Source organism: Camarhynchus parvulus, chromosome Z (genome assembly GCF_901933205.1).
Source record: "Camarhynchus parvulus chromosome Z, STF_HiC, whole genome shotgun sequence".
NCBI classification, from domain to species: domain Eukaryota; kingdom Metazoa; phylum Chordata; class Aves; order Passeriformes; family Thraupidae; genus Camarhynchus; species Camarhynchus parvulus.
The window spans coordinates 24,616,742-24,635,433 of NC_044601.1; the positions used below are offsets into that span (position 1 = coordinate 24,616,742).

General features: G+C 37.3%; 1 protein-coding gene across 1 annotated transcript in view; it reads left to right on the plus strand.

Annotated features, from left to right (window-relative positions):
• PCSK5 (proprotein convertase subtilisin/kexin type 5) overlaps positions 1–18,518 on the plus strand; it is a 230,353-nt gene extending 211,835 nt beyond the window's left edge. Inside the window, exons 28-37 of the mRNA XM_030968460.1 lie at positions 5,412–5,495; positions 5,984–6,179; positions 8,394–8,611; positions 9,659–9,895; positions 10,363–10,593; positions 12,166–12,343; positions 13,785–14,002; positions 15,942–16,057; positions 17,373–17,559; positions 18,115–18,518. Of these exons, the coding sequence (XP_030824320.1) occupies positions 5,412–5,495; positions 5,984–6,179; positions 8,394–8,611; positions 9,659–9,895; positions 10,363–10,593; positions 12,166–12,343; positions 13,785–14,002; positions 15,942–16,057; positions 17,373–17,559; positions 18,115–18,518 (2,069 nt within the window). The remainder of the gene's footprint in view (positions 1–5,411; positions 5,496–5,983; positions 6,180–8,393; positions 8,612–9,658; positions 9,896–10,362; positions 10,594–12,165; positions 12,344–13,784; positions 14,003–15,941; positions 16,058–17,372; positions 17,560–18,114) is intronic.
• Positions 18,519–18,692: the final 174 nt, after the last annotated feature.

Sequence of the window (18,692 nt, forward strand, 5' to 3'; positions counted from 1 at the left end):
AAAAGCAAAATAAAATCAGTAAAAATGTACTGGTTGTGAGAAAACAATAATCAAGGCTGTAAAAGGACCGTAATGCAGCTCTGCATATATGCATACAAAGGTTTCAGAATATGGGAAGGGAAAAAAAGCAATGGGCTATGCAAAATACAGGAGAGAAATCAGAAGTAGGAGAGAACAGGTCACAGTCTTTTAAACATGAAAATGTTTTGCCATTTAAAGTGCAGAATTACAACATCATGGGAAGAGGTAGAAGGCCCTTTTAATCACCATACAAATGTGAAATTTCAAGTTGCTAGAAGCAAGCAAAAATGATCCATTATCAAATATGTTCTTATGCATGACAATTTCATATTCTGGTTATTTGTTTGTATGTTTTATTTGTACCAATAAATTCTGGTATTTATTTGTAAAATAATGTAGTGGTTACAAGACAACTAAATTGATAACTAATGGTTATTGGGGAGTGTAATTTACTTCCCAGCACCCCTATAACTTCTTTAAATTTACAGTTCAGGTAAGTCTTCACAATGGGAGAAGTCAAGCATTTTATTATGTATGTTTATAATTTTCAATATATTTTACTATATTTATATAATTGCTATTACCTCATGGAGACATATAAACTGTTTTGGTTTTTTATTCATGATTGTATTAGTTTTGCAAGAACAGTGCCATGCAAAGAATAAAATCTAACAAACTAAGCCACACTTCAACTGGATCACATTCAAACCATGTATTACTACACAGCATAAAAACTAGACAGGTCACCTTCTAAAAGGAATACCATCCCAGTAAGAAACAGTACTTCATTCTCTTCTGCATCCCTCGCTAGAGTAATTGTACTACATTCCAATAACAAAATATATGTAAATATACAAATCCTTTCAGAAAATAATATCTAGGAGTTACAAATATTACTAATGTACACAGACACCTACTTTGATAGCAACTAAAAATACAAGGTATTAAATCCCCTCTTTACTCATAGAAAAGCAAGAATACATAAGATTTAAATGGAAGGAAATAAAACATCTTTTGCTGGTTTGAACACTTCCAGATTGCACTACCTGGCCTAATAATCCATTTTCTAAAGAACAGGTAGAGAGAGTAAGGTGGACATCACAAAGGAAACGAGAAACTAGAAAGAACTCTTATAACACCATTGTGGTTCTGAAGGAAATTAAGGAAGGATTATTCAAATGCTTTTGTACTTCAAGGCATACTTCTTTATATATGGCCATATCACTGCTCATATTCCTTGGGCTTTGGAGAGGGTTTTTTTTTTAAACTTCACATTTTCCAGAACAAGTGGTGATCAAGTGAAGGGGACCATACTTGTTTTCATATGAACCCCTGATTTTCACCCTAAATATTTTTGAGGACTTATTTAATTTTTCTCTAAAAGCAGATTGAAAAAAGTTTTGGGAGTTCAAAGGAACATGACTGAAGGAAAAAAAAAAAAAAAAAAAAGGAAGTATGGAGACATTGTGTTAATTGAAAATAAAATTTCTCTCCTTTTTCCTTAATTAATTTTTGGGTCAAATCTTACAGTGATGTTTCAAGAAAATCTACCATTGTCTCACTCATGATGCATGACCCCAAATGAGAAAAGAGAATAAGGAAAAAATATTTCACAGTCTTTCTGCACACTTCCTGTTTTATAATCCCTTGAATAGAATGAATGGACAAGAGCACTGTGGCAGCTTCAAAACTGCAGTAAAATTTAGCTCAAGAAATAATGAGATTCAGTTTTTCAGATTCTATAAAAGAATAACAGAGACTTAGCTGGGCCAAAGATGTTACTGATTCTGTCAAAGACACAAGAATAAAGATGGTCTTGACTCAGATTCTGACCCAAGTTTAAATGAAGGCCTTTTGCTTTTGAAAATGAAAAAAATGGATGCTGAATTAAAAAAAAAAATAATATAAGTTTAAGGATAAAAACAACTCAGTAGGTCTCCAAAGATCATTCATTTTGTTGAACACTCAGGTCTCTTCTCAGGAAAGGAAAATATGACCCAACAGCTTAAACCCAGTAATTTTCAACCTTTCCATTTGCAATCAGTCCAAAGACTGAGGAAGTACATATTGCATGACCATTTCTTCAGCTGTATGAGGTTATTACTCTTTGGAAGGATCTTACCTTTAAAGGGAAGTAAACTTACATTTAAGAAGTTCATATTATTCTAAATGTGTGCTTTATTTCAGGGTTTTTTTTGTAAAAGAAAACCACAGTCACAAGAAAGACTCATTTTACCTATCCAGAATTTTTTTAAAAATATTTTTTACAGATTTCTTTTGTCAATATTTAAATTGGGAAATTCAAATTCTTATATTTGACTGGAAGCTAAATGGCGTTTCCGTTGTCTGCAGAAGCCTAATTGCTTGTGTACATTCCCCCCTGGTGGCAACTAGTAACTATTACAAAAAACAGGACATATTGCAAAACGGAAAGAGAAATAAAGAGAAATACTAACTAGTTCACAAAAAAAGAAATCTTTATTTTGCATTGTAAGGCCTCAAACATTTAGAGCTCCTTTAGATATTTTTCAGCAGTAGTTAACAACTTATCTGCTTAACTTCTCCTGATCTTCACTCAAAAACAACAAAAGAGAGAAGCTCTGTAAAAATAGAGTTAGGATAATAGAAAACCTTATAACAGCCAACTTTTCTGGAGTATTTCTTGTATTCTTACAGTCAACATTAATGACATTTCTTAATATTTTGTTAAATACTGATCAGTAATGAAAAACTTGAAGCTAAGGAGTAGTGTCTCCAAAAACCTCTTTGACAGTGAATATCAAAAAAGTAAGCAATTATCTACTTGAGGATTATTTGCATAAGAGAAGTCAAAATGCTTAACAAAAAAAAAAAAAGGTATTCAGCTGGGGAAAAAGAGCTGTAGAAATTATGTCTCTTCCCCAACAGGCGTCACTGTAGGGGAGAAGACGGGTTCAGTCCATTGACTGATCCCAGCAGTTATGGTGGACTCTTCCCTACCTTTTCCCCCATTCTCGACCTACTTTTGTACTATTTCTCTGTGTTTAGGTGCAGCTTGAGTGACTCTAGTCATGCATAACTTTGTTACTGATTGGTGTAAAGTTGTCTCTCTTTGCTTTTAAAGACACAGCTGTATCTGGAGAAATTTTATATTGTGCCAGTTGCCAACACAACAGGCTTTCATTATCCTGTAGAAGCAGTACTCACAATGAGTCCTGGTAAAGAGTGACTAACCATGTCCTTGCTGAACAACCTACTGTTAAACACCCAGGCTGTGATCAGCTGCAATGGTTACATTGAGACTCTTCTTTACTTTAATGAGTTTTTGAGGCTTCTCAGCTAATGGTAGTGTGATTATTACATAGAGTTATAGACCAACCCCAGTCATGATGAATGTGGACCTAACTTCTCTCATTCGTATCTTTGTTATTATTCTTTCTTCTTCCCCTCTGGAATGGTACGCATATACACACTTTTCATCTGCTTAGTATAATGCCCATCATTTCTCTTTATGGGAAAGGGCTTTATATAAGTTTTCTGCTCTCTTCCCTTGTCTTTCTACTTGAAGCATTTGCTTCCATGGTTTTCATTCAAAATTTCAGAATTCTAAACAATCTTACCATAACAGGCAGAACAAAAGAATTTTGTGATATGCTCCATTTGGTTAATCGTTACTGTCATCAATCAACCTACAAAAATCATACATATTTAACTGGCAGGATGAGCTGGGTAGGCTAAATGAGGTGCACAGCTCAACCTGCAAGTAACTTTTGGTTTTGTCTTTATTTTCGATTTTCAGCAAAATCACAAAGTTTCTGTGTGCTGTCTGTTTGTCCACAATTATTTTTTCATTAGACCTACATTTAGCCATTGTTCTAATTTGTTGGTATCAAAATACAGAGCTGTATGCTGGGTATATGGTCACATTGCACTGCAGAGTTTTTTCTGTTAGGTATGATGCTCCAATGTCCTTGTCATTTTTTAGCTGATGGTTCTGCAAATAGTAATCAAAATTTGCTTTTCCACAGTCATAAGAACTCCACTTGACACTCATTGGGCCCCCTTTTGGAGGGAAACAGCAGGCAGAAGTAAGTTTGGGGAGAACTATTTAATAGGCATTATTCTCAAACCTTGATAAGTTAGAGATAGGCAATCACCAACTGTATGAATTTTCATTTGGGCAAGTGCTGGATTCAGCACCATGGGACAGTCCAACCCCAGGTTCTTATACAGACTACAGAGCAAGAAGCTGAAGAGAAGTGCTGTGGAAAGGGACCTGGGTGCTCTGACTGACAGCAAGTTGAATGTGAGTCAACAGTGAGCCCTGGCAGCCAGGAGGGCCAAGTGTGTGCTTTAGGCACATCACTGACAACTGGTCAAAAAGGAGATTGTCCTGCTCTTTTCCACACTGACGCAGTCTCAGTTTGAGGACTGTGTGCAGATTTGGGCACCACAATATGAAAAAGACGATAAGCTATTAGAGAACATCCAAAGGTGGGCCATAAGAATAGTCAAGAGTCTGGAAGGAAAGCTTTACAGGAAGAGACTGAGGTCATCTGGGTTTGCTCAGCTTAAAGTAGAGGAGACTTCACTGTGGTTTACATATTCTCATAAGGAGAAGTGGGGCAGCAGGTATAGAACTCTTCAGTCTTGTGACCAGTGACAGGACACAAGAAAAAGGCATGAAGATTAGTCAGGGTGGGTTTACACTGGACATCAGGAAATATTTTTCACCCAGAGGGTGATTGAGTACTGGAACATGCTCTCCAGGGAAATGAACACAGCACCAAGTCTGACCAAGTTCAAGAAACATTTGAACAACACTCTCAGCTGATGGGGTGTCCTGCACAGGGCCAGGAGTTAGATATTGATGATACTGATGGTCTCTTCCAAAGCAACATATTCTATGATTATATGATTTCTGTCTCCTTCTGACTCAGAACTTTTAGGTACAGGGTAATGGTGGTCTACAACAATTTCATTCAAAATGTCCAAGAAGTACATCATTAAACCAAGACCCCAAATTTACATACTTTCTAGATATTTCTGTTTGCAATCTATTAGTATAACATATCCATATTTGGGGTTGGAGCACTACATTGAAATTAGGATTATTGGGATAATTATTAACAATATTATTATCATTCTCATTTGTGATGAGCAGTCCAGAACAATGCCTTAGTGAACATGAGTAAAACATTAATATTTTCCTTTAATACAACCCCTAAATTATCATTTAGAAGAGAGGAGTCAATCATTAAGTTCTTCAACTTTGTGAACTCCAAAAATTCGCAAAGGTGCATTTTCAAAACACTTTAGGAAAAGCCACACAAAGTGTCCCTTCTAAAGGGAGGAGAAATTAAGAAAACCAGATGGTAAAAAAAGGAACTTTTTTTTCCCTTTCATCCCAGATGGAAATAGAAAATTGCTGTCCTGTGACTCTTCGTGTATGACCTGTGAGACGTCTGCTGATGTGTGTACTTCATGTCCAGAAGGTAACATTTCAGCTTCCTTGGATAAGTTTGCAAGCAACTATAGTAGTTCATATCCTACATGCTTCCAGAGAATGTTTTTGTCAGTGGTCACTACAAAGTCCCTTAACAGCTCAAGAGGCAATCAGATAATGAACAATTGAATTCAGGCAACAGGGAATGCCCTTAGCAATAGGGGTCAAAATATTGTTGGTATTCCTTTTCTTTCCTTTCAATTAAAATTTGTAGATATCATGCAGGAATTACTGAATAGGCATTTCTTCAGCGAGACATCCTAGATAATCCGGATGATTCCTTCTAACTGTCAATGTCAGTGAGGTCTGAGCAAAATATTTTGGGAAATGTCTTAAGAAAGCATGTTTTATTCATGCTTTAAAGAATCAAAGTTGAATTTTGAGAAGTTGAAAACTTTTTTGTAGCTATCCAGGGCAGAAATCTTTTAAATATATGTCTAATTGATGTCTTTATCCCCCGGGTTGCTCTTCTGCCAGGAAAATTTCTTATCCATGGTACCTGTGTTTCTCTGTGTCCTCCAAAATATTTTGGCAACATTGCAAGCGGAAAGTGTGAGAAGTGTGGGCATGACTGTGAGGTGTGTTCTGACCAGTGGCATTGTCAGAAGTGTCAGGCTGAACAGAACCAGCTGCTCTTCCTCTACAAAGGCAGATGTTTACAGGAGTGCCCTGAGTAAGTAACCCCGCTTATATTATCCCTGATTTCTTCTCTGTGTCCTTTCTCTTTAAAGTTCAGATCCATTATTAAACTTTCAAGGAAGAACTTTATGTAATACATGCTACCAGGAATTAAGGTAAATGTCATTTTCAGACTGCCTGAATAAACAGTATTTTCTTTTGGTTAGAGAAAAAGTAAAAAAATCAAAAGTGAAGGTAAGACATTAAATCCTATGAAAGATGGAACAGCTCTCAAGGACTTTAAGGAACACAAAACTTCATGGCAAATGATAACAAAGGTTCTAGACATGCTCCAGTTTGTTCCTTTCTCCAAGTATTACAGAGCAGAGATATAAACTCAGACAGTGAACATATTAGAGTCCTGATATGTAAATACAGTGCTTAATGATGTGTGTTTCTGTCTTTGGCTCATATTCATTTTTATATATTTTTATGTGTGAAATTTAAAAATATTCCCATTTGACTGCAATGGATATTAGATCAGGCACATGAATAGATCAGGTACTCTTTTTTCTATGATTTTTTTAAATCAGCATTCATCTTATATATATATATACATAAAACCAATGCTATGCAGAAAAATGTCTTGCTTGGTTAATCCTTTTTCTTCAGAAAATTGTGAAGCTCTTACTTTTCCTGCAATCTCTCTACCACTGACTTCCTGGTAATTTTGTTGAGTAAGTCAATGAGGGCCAGTGGAACAGGTTTTCTTCATGAATTATCACAGCAAGTGCAAGATAATTGCAATGAAGCCAATTCTAGTTCAGAAACTATTTTTAACATTTGAAGCTGAGACATATAACCATTAATTGTGTTTTGACATCAATATGTCTCCTGTCAGTGCTAGTTTCCCAGTTATCCTGCCTAGACTCAGCATAACAAAATTAAAACTTGATATACCAGTAGTCATTTCAGATGTTATTATCCCCCCTTTTTTTCCCTAATTCAAGACTGTAAATAATAACTTCCCAGCAACGAGCAAAATTCACAGGGTTTAAGCTCCAGTTTCAGACTCTGAAGTAAAGTTCTTGAGACACAACTACTCTCCACTGGAGAAAAAAAAAGAGATTATTTATTAAGGGGCTTGGCTTGGGTTTGGGGACATGTTTTTAAGGGATAAAAAGATTTTACTTACTGCACAATTAATTTCTGACAGAGGAATTTTGAAAGACTGGGCTAACCGGGTACTCAGCATTGGAACAAGAAAAGAGGACAGGACTGTGAGAAGTAGTTACAGGACCTTGATAAAAGTTGGAGGATAAAAAAATATGAGAATAGGTGGCAGGCATGGCTCCTCCTATCTTTTCTCTAACCTTGCTTCTGATGCATCTCCCCAGACTTTCTTTTCTTGGAAAAATCACGTCAAAGTACAGAAGAAGAAGCATCATTCTATAAGGAGTAACAAATTTGTTAATATAAAGTACATATTGTGGGAACACTTTCTGTCTCAGCTTCTTACTTAGTTTTCATCAATTGCTCTGTGGATTAGCAGCCATCTCAAAATGTCAATTTACCCGTCCTTTAACCTTGCAACAATTTGATTCTGAGAGTGTAGACATATTGAATTCAACATCTCTTCTATGCATCTTCACCTGAAGCAGAGGTGCAGATTTTTTTCTGTATTTATGACTAGTACTCCCAGCTGTGGCTTTCCACATTTGCTCTCACTCCACAGATACCAGCAAAATGTACTCCCTCTTTGCCATCTCTAGCCTGCTGTCACTAAGGCAAGGTGTTATGTAAATATCCTGCTTTTCTTTGTTATTTTCAATCCCTGCCCTCATTCTTCCTACCCTTCATATTTCCAGAGTTGTCTCTTCTCTTTCTCCTCTCTAGAGCCACCAAGGTTACCCTTCTCTTTCTTTCCTTGATATCAGTATTGCAGGTCAGCTGCACAAGACTAGAGACTGCATGTTTTCCCAAATGTTATATATCTTTCTATCTCATATAAGGGGGAAATAAAGACATAAAAGTTCAACATCACTTAGACAGCAGGTATAAGAAGAAAGGAAAGCCTTCACATAGAACTAACCATGTATATTTTCTGCTTTCAGACACAGGGGAAGTTAAGTGGAAGATGGGCAAAAAAATGTGTGAGAAACCTGTTTGGTCTAGTGAAGCATATGTGCTGCAAGAGTCTCATTTAGAGTTGTAATTCTCATAGCCCGGAGTGACCAACAGTTTGTTTTGTGGTTTTTTTATTCCATAGGGGATATTTTAATGATTCTGAGACTTGCAAGGAATGCAGTGGATCCTGTAAGACATGCATGGGAAGTTCCACCCAATGCCTATCCTGTAAAAGTCCCTTGCTTCTGGAGCACCAGGAATGTAAATCTACTTGTTCAGAGAAGCATTTTGCCTCTGAAGGAATCTGCAAACATTGCCCTGAAATGTGTCAGGAATGTATTCACAATGAAATATGCACAGGTATTACAAAGAACTGCTGTTGTGTAGAATAAAACCCACCGGATCTGTCTGAAGAGAGACTGGCAGAAAACCAAATCCAAATTCAGTAATGCGCGCGCAAAAAAAAAAAAAGTGATGTGCATATCATTGTTAATCTCTAAAATAGATTATGATGAGACTAAATGTACAGTAATGATCTGTAAATATTTCACATTGTTTTGCCTGGTCTTGTAGTTCTTCAGAGACTCCTGCTAGTTTGATTTTATTTTTGATCTAGTGTATCCAACCTTAAAAACTTGGATATGTTCACCAATGTGAAATACAGAATGTTTCTTTGTTTCTTTCATAGCTTAGTTGAACTTCACACCTCTTTACCATTTTTGCAAATGACCACTCCTGTTAGAGAAAGAAACCCCTGTAAAGAAAGACATTAGGAAAGTCTTCGGTATCCAGGTGACGCTAAATGCAGTCCCCCCTCCAAAATTCCACCCCACCCCCCCAGAATATTAAGGATGGTTAATATTGAGCAAGCCATTCTAGAAACATAAACATGGATGACATAAAAACCAACAATCAACAAACCAAACCATAAACAAACATATTAAACCAAATATTCACAATAAAAGAGGAACTTATTCACAGCTGTAGGCAAAGACAACCCTTTAGGTCAATACACTCTAGGTAAAATCATATTTCAATAATAAACTAAACAAAACTTCAGATATGTACATTCCTAATTTTGTAGGAAGTTCATAATGCAGAAAATGTCAGAAAAAGGCCATCTACATATTAGTGTCAAATGGTTTGGTTAATATCACCAAAGTTGAGCAAGTTCCTTTTTTTCAGAGTTTCTTGCTGTAACACAGAAGATACCATTTGAGGGTTGGGTCAATGTAGGTCTTTGGGAGAAAGATTTGAAAAACAAAGTCCTACCTTCTCAAGGTGTTCTGATGACTTCTGTGATGACATACAATCCAGAATATAATGTTTCCTAGGACCTACCTTCTCTTGCACTTAGGTCAGAATCTGCTGCTCACTTGCTAACCAATGGTCTGCTGTCCCCTGCAGAGTGTATGGAGGAGTTTTTCCTGCATGACGGGAAGTGTGTACAGGAATGCCCTTCACGCTTCTACCCTGAAGACAAGCACTGCTTTCCCTGCCATGCTGACTGCAAGGACTGCAACGGGCCAGATTCTGATGACTGCACAGCATGCACTTTCAGCTTATTTGTCCTCTACAATGGCATGTGTTTTAAAGAGTGCCCTGAGGGGAGTTACTATGAAGAAGCCACCAAAGACTGCCAAGGTTGGCAACTGTTGTATTCCCCAGAAGAGCACTGAGATACAAGCGGGTCTATTTAAGGGTCACCCCCTAAGGGCCTGCATGTGACTGGTTGTTACCAGTGTCTTGGAGTTGAAGAGGACAGCTAAGGCAGAAAAAGAATCTGGCTTATTGTAGAATAGCAAAAATTAAAGAAAGCGGAGAGGGAGCTAGCCAGGATACTTATGTTTATTATTTAAGGCAACCATTGTGGTAAAACGCTGAGAGTGGCTACAGAATCTCTGAGAATTGCTGGAGACACTATTCACTGGTGCAGTGAAAAGCAGTCTTGATGCAAAAGCAAACCTAAGGAACTCCTTGCATAAGATTGAAAATTACTTCCCACAGGCTTTCATCCCGAGATTACAGCTGTTCCTTCAAAAATTAAAGCTGTAATAACACTCTGAGACAAATTCAGAAAAGGTGAAATTCCTACTGTTTGTCCTTTTCAGCATGCAACAGGACATGCCAGACTTGTTCTTCTTCCACCACCTGCCTAACTTGCAGAAATGGATGGATTTTGAACCATGATGGGCACTGTATGTTATCTGGATACTGTCCTCCCACTGAGTACTACCTTGAGGAAATTCAGACCTGCAAATCTTGCCACAAGAAATGCTTCCACTGCTCAGGACCTACTGAACACCAGTGTCTTAGCTGTGTAAATAACCGGTATCTTCTCAGTAAGTATCTCTCTAATGCCTCTAGATTTCATTCTACACTGAAAGCATGGAATAGACAAGTTTTTGTCATATTTGCAAAGCATTTGGGCTGCATCAACCAATCTAAATACTGTAAGGAGGACATGACAAGTCATTAAATTGTGCAGAGATAATTTCTTCAGGAGGGCTATGTGGAAACTTTGTGAGGCAGGGCTTGCCAGGGCTCACAGGACTAATGCAGGATTTGTACATAGCAACAAACACAATGATTGAACAAAATGTGGATGTTTCACTTAGTTGGTATGTACTCTTCTATTGTTTCCTTCCAGGACTTTAAAAGAGGGCTATCCTTAGGTTTGTTGTTGCTGCTGCTGTTAATGTATCTAGAAAGCGTGCACATTTTCATGTTGGCTTCTTTAATCCCTGCAGCAATCTGATGAGCAAAGGAATACTTAAACAACTGTTAAAAGGGTTGTTTAAGTATCAGACAGCATCTAATGGGTAGCTAAGGTGCAAAATTACTTTCCTAACTTTGGAGCAGAGAGTAGGTTTAAGACTATACAGTCTCAGAAACAAACAGGAAAAAAATTATAGAATCTCCACAATAAAACATTTCTTCTCTAAATATTCTTCTAAAAGCAAACAAAAATTTTAGAAAATCATTGGGAGAAAAAATATTAAATAATCCTTTATGCAGGAAAGAGCTAAAAACCAGTGTAAATTAAAAGTGAACCTAGGCTTTTTGAGTCTAATTCTAATGCAGATTTTACATTTCTGTATTTCTGAGACCTTGCATCAGACTTACTTTTTTTATCAACACACTCAGCTGTTTTGCACCATTACAAATGGTAAAGTTGATGGACAAATGCAGATAAATATATTGGAATTGAGATAAAAATGAAAAACCCTGAACCTGAAAGTTCCTTTGCCCAACTGCAACCCAAGCAGCAAAATTATCGAGACAAATATGTAACAAGCACAAGCAGCTTGTAATCTACTACTTTATTAGCTTTATGCACTTGCAGCTAATTCCAACACTACTAACTTCTCATTCAGGATTCCTACTAAAATGACTGAAATTTCACTGAAGAAAGTGGGACTTATCTGGCTTTGCAGCATTGAAGACATTTAATTTGATAACATAATGTAGAAGCCACAGACAAGGATAAAGACCAGTAAACAAACGTCATTAAATCTCAAATTTACCATCAGATTCATCATCTACAAAGAATGAAATCAGATTGATGCTTAGAGTGAAATCTAGGGAACACAGCAATGCAGATAAAAACCTGCCTTACTACTTCTGATTATTTGACTGCAGTTCATTATTATGCTCCTTTATTTTTCACAAAGATACAAATTTGTCTGTCCTGAAGAGCTTGCTAATATGCATAAAACACAGAAATGAGGACTAATGAATTTACAAGAATCAAAAAGCAATAACTGTACCCCAACATTGAGTTTTCTTGTTCTGATACATTATCTATCAGCACCTCAGCCTGATGGAGAGTTTACTCTAGTACAGCTGCATGAGATGTTTTATAGTAACAAATACTGAATATGATGTGCTACTTTGCATTGTTGTCTCTGCAGACAGAACCTGTGTTGAAACATGTCCAGATGGATATTATGCTGACAGCACAGAGAGGCAATGTTCTGCATGCCACAGCACCTGTGACACTTGCACTGGAAAACACAGCTCACAGTGCCTTTCCTGCAAACTGGGTTGGTACAGACAAGGAAAAGGATGTGTAACCCACTGTCCAGCAGGGTAAGGCCCAAGATCTTGTGCTAAGAGCTGCATCACAGAGAGAGCTTTGAGAAATTAGATCACTGCAGCATTCCATGTTGTAAGAATCCATAAAGTTAGAGAGTTTCAAGTTTGTGAGAAAACAGACAGGCCTCAGTGCAGCAGAGTTATAGATATTGCTGATACATCTTGTTAAGCTGTAGCAAAGAATAGAACAATAGAGCTATGTATTAGCGATTTGGAATAACTTTCTAAGTTGCAAAAAGTTTCTATAGCAAAGTTGAAATTATGAATAGAGTTTTATGCTTTGTTTTCTTATAAATGAACAAGCGAGTATTGTTTTAACTCCAGCTACATGTGCTGGAGTTGATTGGGTAGAATCACTGTCAATATGCTTTCTCTCTGTGTAATTAGCTAAGATGAGTATTTAGTGACTTGTAACAAGTGAGTTTCTTTAGCTTGCTGCCTAGATGCAAACTGTCAAGATCTTTGCATAAACAAAACTATGTATTATAAAGATTCTAGAAAATAAACAGTTCCAACACATCCATCAGTAGTCCCGTCCCGTTCGTGCCTGTATATAAACTGCCAGTCTGAAATAGAACTGAGTTTTGTTTTCGGGAGAAAATTTCTTGTATTATCACAGTACTCTAATGGTGGAAAACCTCCCTTCCCTGTAGAAAACTCCAAAATTGGTGCCCACATGGGAACTGCTTAGATGTGGTGTGGACATGCTCAGAGTATGCTCTTGGCTATTTCTGTACAGAACAGTGTGAACCAGAACAAGTATACTAACTTGTAGGTCAGTCAGCCTGAGCACAGGCAGAAGAGCCTCCAAGCACCACTCTGCCTCCACTTAAGGAGGAGAAGTTTGGATAAGGTTATATTTTTTTTTTTGCATTGAGTTAATGCTTGCAGCGGGTGATAACAAAAACCATTAAAACAACTTTGAACTGAGCACTCATAATTCTAGAGAGAAGCTTTATAATCAATCCATTTACGATCAAAATGTGAATTCGGTGTTCTGGGAAATTCAGTTTTGAGAAATTTAAATTTAGAATGTTAACCTATGATTTCTCTTTCAGGTCCATTTAAATTAAAACTAGAGTTCAATGGATCACACTGGCTGTCCCTCCCATTAAACTGGAAACCTCTAATGATCATATCTCAGCAAAATCACACAAACCTTCCCTACTTCAATACTTTATATCTCAATTCAACTCAGATTTTATAAATTTTTGCTGTAAAAACTATACAGAGTCATGCTTTGTAGCTGAATTCCAGTGGCCAAAGGGAATGAAATTAATTCTACTTCCACTGAGATTACAAATACCTGTGTTCATTTTAGTATGATTTTTATAAATGGATATAATCATGATAAAAAGATAAGGATTAAACAAATGTTGATTTTCCTATCACGGCTGGCATTTATGGAAAGCTATGCCTATCTTATCTTTCTCAGGTATTTTGCACAAAATTCCACTGGATCATGTGAGAGATGCCACAAGAGTTGCAAGGAATGTATGGGGCCTCGAGCCACAGACTGTCTTTCCTGTAATACATATTTCTACCTGCTGCACTCCATGAACAAATGTGTTAGCTCTTGTCCTCAGTACTACTACGAAAACAAGGACAACAATGTCTGTGAGAGATGCCACTCTTCCTGTTTAACTTGTGAAGGTAAAAGTATATGTTCTGCTTTAAACAAAAAAAGGGAATCTCAGCTCCATGATCTGGGAACACTTCACAAAGCTACTAACCACATACAGTGTTACCAATCTGCCCACGACTCTGGGTGTCCATCACCCACAGTGGGTGATGTAGACCTCTCCCAGGGGCTGCTGAGCTTTTCCTGGCTCTTGGTCACTTGCTGCACTCATGTTCCATTCATTTATTTCTACTGCATTGATAATTGAGGTGAAACCAAGTATATGAATTCCAGTCAAGCTTTCTTCAGAACTGCTTCCAGCAGAGAACACAGAGAGACAGCCACTTAACAGGGAGGGTTAGGACCAAGTCACACGTTGCCAAGTCAGTGAATGGAAAAAAATGGAGAAGAGTAATGAATTTACCATCAGCCAGGCCTCTCATAAAAATGCTCATCATAAAAAAATGGGCTTACAGAGATGGACCCCATTTTTCACATGAATATTAAGAATGATTGAAAAATATCTCACTCTTTGAGCTGCTCTACTGTCTACCACTCCGTGAAAGCCAAGGAACTTAATTCCAACTACACATCTTTACAGCCTACAATGGGAAGAGTAAAGACCCATAAAGCACATCTCTAGATTGAAAGGAAAACAGAAATCAAAAGCACAGTGATATTTGTTGCTTTTAATATAGTTATGTATTTCACAAAGTTAACTTTCAGAGACTGTCTATTTTGCTCTGTGAGACATTAGTTTTGGTTTCTCAATTTTCCTAATTAAACCACTTCTGAAACAAAAAGCATTAATTCTCTTGGACCCATTTGTTGTCCTTTTTTACCTGAACAACACAAGATTATAGCTAATGGGTTCCATGCTGCAGCTTAGAAGACCACGCATTATAACACACAAACTGTTTTGGATGGTGGATATACTGGATTGTACAGATAGCTAATCGCAACAAAATGATATATGAAGCACTTAGAATGAAGCCAGCATTCAAGAAAGTTTACAACCTAATTGTGTAGCAACATTATTAAACTTAGCAGAAATATTTTTGTTTGGATTTGCCACAAAAAAAAAAGGCATTCATTTACAGACCAACTCCTGTGTTTTTCACATTATTTGGCAAAAATACTATGGGACAGAATTAAAAAGACAGAATTATAAAACACAAGTCAGTCTGAAATCCATCTGCGTTGCTGATATATCAGCAAAGAGCATGGTGTCTCTTTGTCAAGAGCAGTAAGGAAAACCATGCATTGCACAGTAATTTAGGAAGTTCTCTGTGTTATAGAAGGTTACTTACTTCAGCAGTTTAACGTCTGCTAATGTCAGTTCCTTGCATTTTCATTTTCTTCCTTTCAGACAATGGCAGAAAATGTCTAGGTGCATGGAAATGGATAGGTGCATCTTGACACTTAAGACAAACCCATCCCCTCAGTGTTTCACAGAAATACTGCATGCAGCATCTGTCTTTAAAAAGAGTCTCTGACACACAAGGTGCCGAATCTAGTGAATAATGGTTTATTTCTTATGCAACTAAATAAGTTATTTTTCTATTCAAATACAAACATTGCTTAATTCATGGTTGTTTGAAAATAGTTAACAGGGCAAATAAGTATGGATTTTGTGAAGGACAGAATTTGGAGAAGGTTCTCCACATTTCACTTCAGTGCTCTGATCCAATTTATTTTCCTGAATATGTCAGAGGTTCCCTATACAACTGATTGTGAAATCATCTTTTCATGACTATCAAAACACATAAGAAATAAGTTTTGTTTGCAAATAAAACCCCAGGACTCAGCACAAGCTTTTTCTAATACCAACCTCTTCATGTGGAACTCCTCACTAAGGGCTGTTGGCACTGACAAACACCCTTTAGCTTCATTGCAGTGGTCAGTATAATTTTTAAAGGAAGTTAGCTGACATTTCCTGTTGTAATATTGTTGTTTTGTTTGCCTGTCTAGGGAAGGAAGCATTCAGCTGCACATCTTGTGTATGGAGTTACAGTTTATTAAATGGAATGTGCAACTCAGACTGTTTTGTAGGTGAATACAAAGTCCAGGAGACACCAGGAGAAAAGGTACCTACTTCAAGGATTTTTGTACAAAATACAAACAGCCTATGGCTCTTCTCTGAGTTTTTAATGGTGCCTATCTTTAAGTATGCTTGCTTTTTTCCTCTTTTGGCAGAGGAAGCCTTGTTTCTCTTTCTGGGGTTACCTTATAGTCAACAAAGATATCAAAACCACATGAACAAATCGGTTCTATTAATGATACAGTGTTTCTTTTTCTTCCAATATAACAGATTTCCTCTTGGATTTCTGATGCCTTTTCTGTAAGAAATCCTTCTTAATTTTTGATTGACAGCTTTTCTGGCAGAAAGCTCTAGTAGAAGGACATGCTGAAATTAACACAGCTGTATATTTAATTGAATAGGATAAGGTTTGGGTCTGCATCATAAGCCTGGGCATTCCACCTTCCAGATTTCCACACCAATGGCCTTCTAAAGATATTTATTCAAGAATATAGCAGCAAGGCATGCCTGGGATGCTACAAACCCTGGAGTCTCTGTCCTAGAATATCTTCTCAACAGTCCTATTTCATAGCATTGATCTGAGAAAACAGCCTTATTTGAGGCTGGGGACCACACAGGTGTGCAGGTCTTTGCAAGTGTTTTGACTCTAAGAAATTATGAACAGCTATGATCCTGCAATCTCGCACAGGTTCTTCCATCCAGGATAAACAGCCTTACAATCTTAACAGCAAGTTTGGTGAAAGTTTATTGGAGTCACCAGATGTTCACAGTGAAGATGTACCATGGCCAGGAACAGTGAGCATTGCAAATACTGAAACCACTGACTTCAGAGCATTCTGCAAGGCAGGTGTGATCACAGTGACCTCTGGTAGTCTCTGTAAACAGAGGTTCCCAGAAGCCTGGACTTTAGGAAGAGTATTTGAATCTAAGCTGTTTCCATAGGAAAAAAATCACATAATTGAAGAGAAATCGGTTTTGCTAAAAAATTTCCAACCATCTTTAATCCTTACTTCTGCTTCCTCCTTGGGTAAAGAGAAAATTCATACTCTCAGCTTTTTCCCAGAATATTTCATATTCTTTCTTCCATGTCACTTACTTTTCTGGCCCAAAAAGCTTAAAAGAATGAGTAAATTTTAACATCCTGCCTAGCTAGGTGAGATCTCTAAGCTTTTGCAGCACTTTACATCCCACAAGCAGATCACTGAGAAATCAGAAAACAGGAAATTTTGAATTTGGTATTGTATCTTCACTCATGGTACCTAGAGATGACAACCATGATGGTCAATGACAGGACAGAACTGCCAGGTCAGGTCCAAATCACACAAAATTAGAGGTGCATTGCTTGTGTTCTGTGTTTGAAGGAGAGCAAACCAAAGTGTGAGAGATGTGACAGCTCATGCATTGAGTGCAAGGGACCTGGTCCTCTCAACTGCACAGTCTGTCCAGCCAGCATGCAGCTCTTCCTGGAGGAAAGCCGCTGCCTACCCTGCTGCAGCAACACTGACCCAGCAGAAACCCCAGAGTGCTGTGACTGCAGTGAAACACAAGGTAGGACCACACTGAAAAGCAGGAATAGTGCTAAGTGTTTTATGGTTGATTATGCTGACATTATGCTGCTTGAAAACTGGACTAGAGCAAAAATGTGCTACTGATAAACAGTGTTTCTACTGCCTCATCAAAAATAGGGAAGGTTTTACTCAAATAACAACCATTATGTCTGGTGCTGGAGATGGCAACTTCTCACACTCTCAACTACTATGTTAAATGGCCTGGCATTTCATAAACTGACAGGCTTATGAATTAGCTTACTTCAATGAAGAGACATCTGAATCTCATTGCATTCGTGCACCTGCTAGCTTTTCATCTTCCTTCTCATTATTTCAAATAAAATAATGAAGAATAGATATCCCAACAACCTTATCGACATACTTGCTGCATAAGAACAACAAAAATATCATTGTGGCACCAGAAAAGCTAGGTGTTTTGTTGACTGCTATTACTGCACCAGACATGCTGTACCAGACTTTTAAGACACACACACACAAATGCAAGATCATTTCACCCTTTTTTTTGTTGTTCTTTTGTTTTTATTTGCTGTTGTAGATGACTGCGTATTACAGACAACTCTACCACCTGGGCAAAAAAGCAAAACTATTTTCTTTGTTATCACTTGCATTTTGCTTCTGCTTGTCATTGGAGCCATTGTATTCATCTGGAGAAAGGCACGAACCAAAACCCAGCCTGTCAATAAAGGACGATATGAGAAGCTGACAAATCACTCCAAAACCTTTCCTTCCTCTGTGAGCAACTATCACAAGAATCCCAGTTATCATGACGATCAAGTGATTGAATACAGAGACAGAGATTATGAAGATGATGATGACGAAGATGACATTGTATACATGGGCAAGGATGGCACAATTTATCACAAATTTAAATATGGACTTTTGGAGGATGATGAGGAAGATGAGCTAGAATATGATGATGAAAGTTACTCATTTAGATAACTTTTTACTAGTTTACTAACAGTAAATTAGTCCTACTCTACTGTTTTTCCTATGAAATTATAGCTATTTAGTTAATATGTTTCATTACTTGATAGCATCCTGACCTCCAATTTTTTTGCTATTAATTATTGTGAAAGAAGAATAATTTCTAGAAATATTTCTAGAAATTCCTTT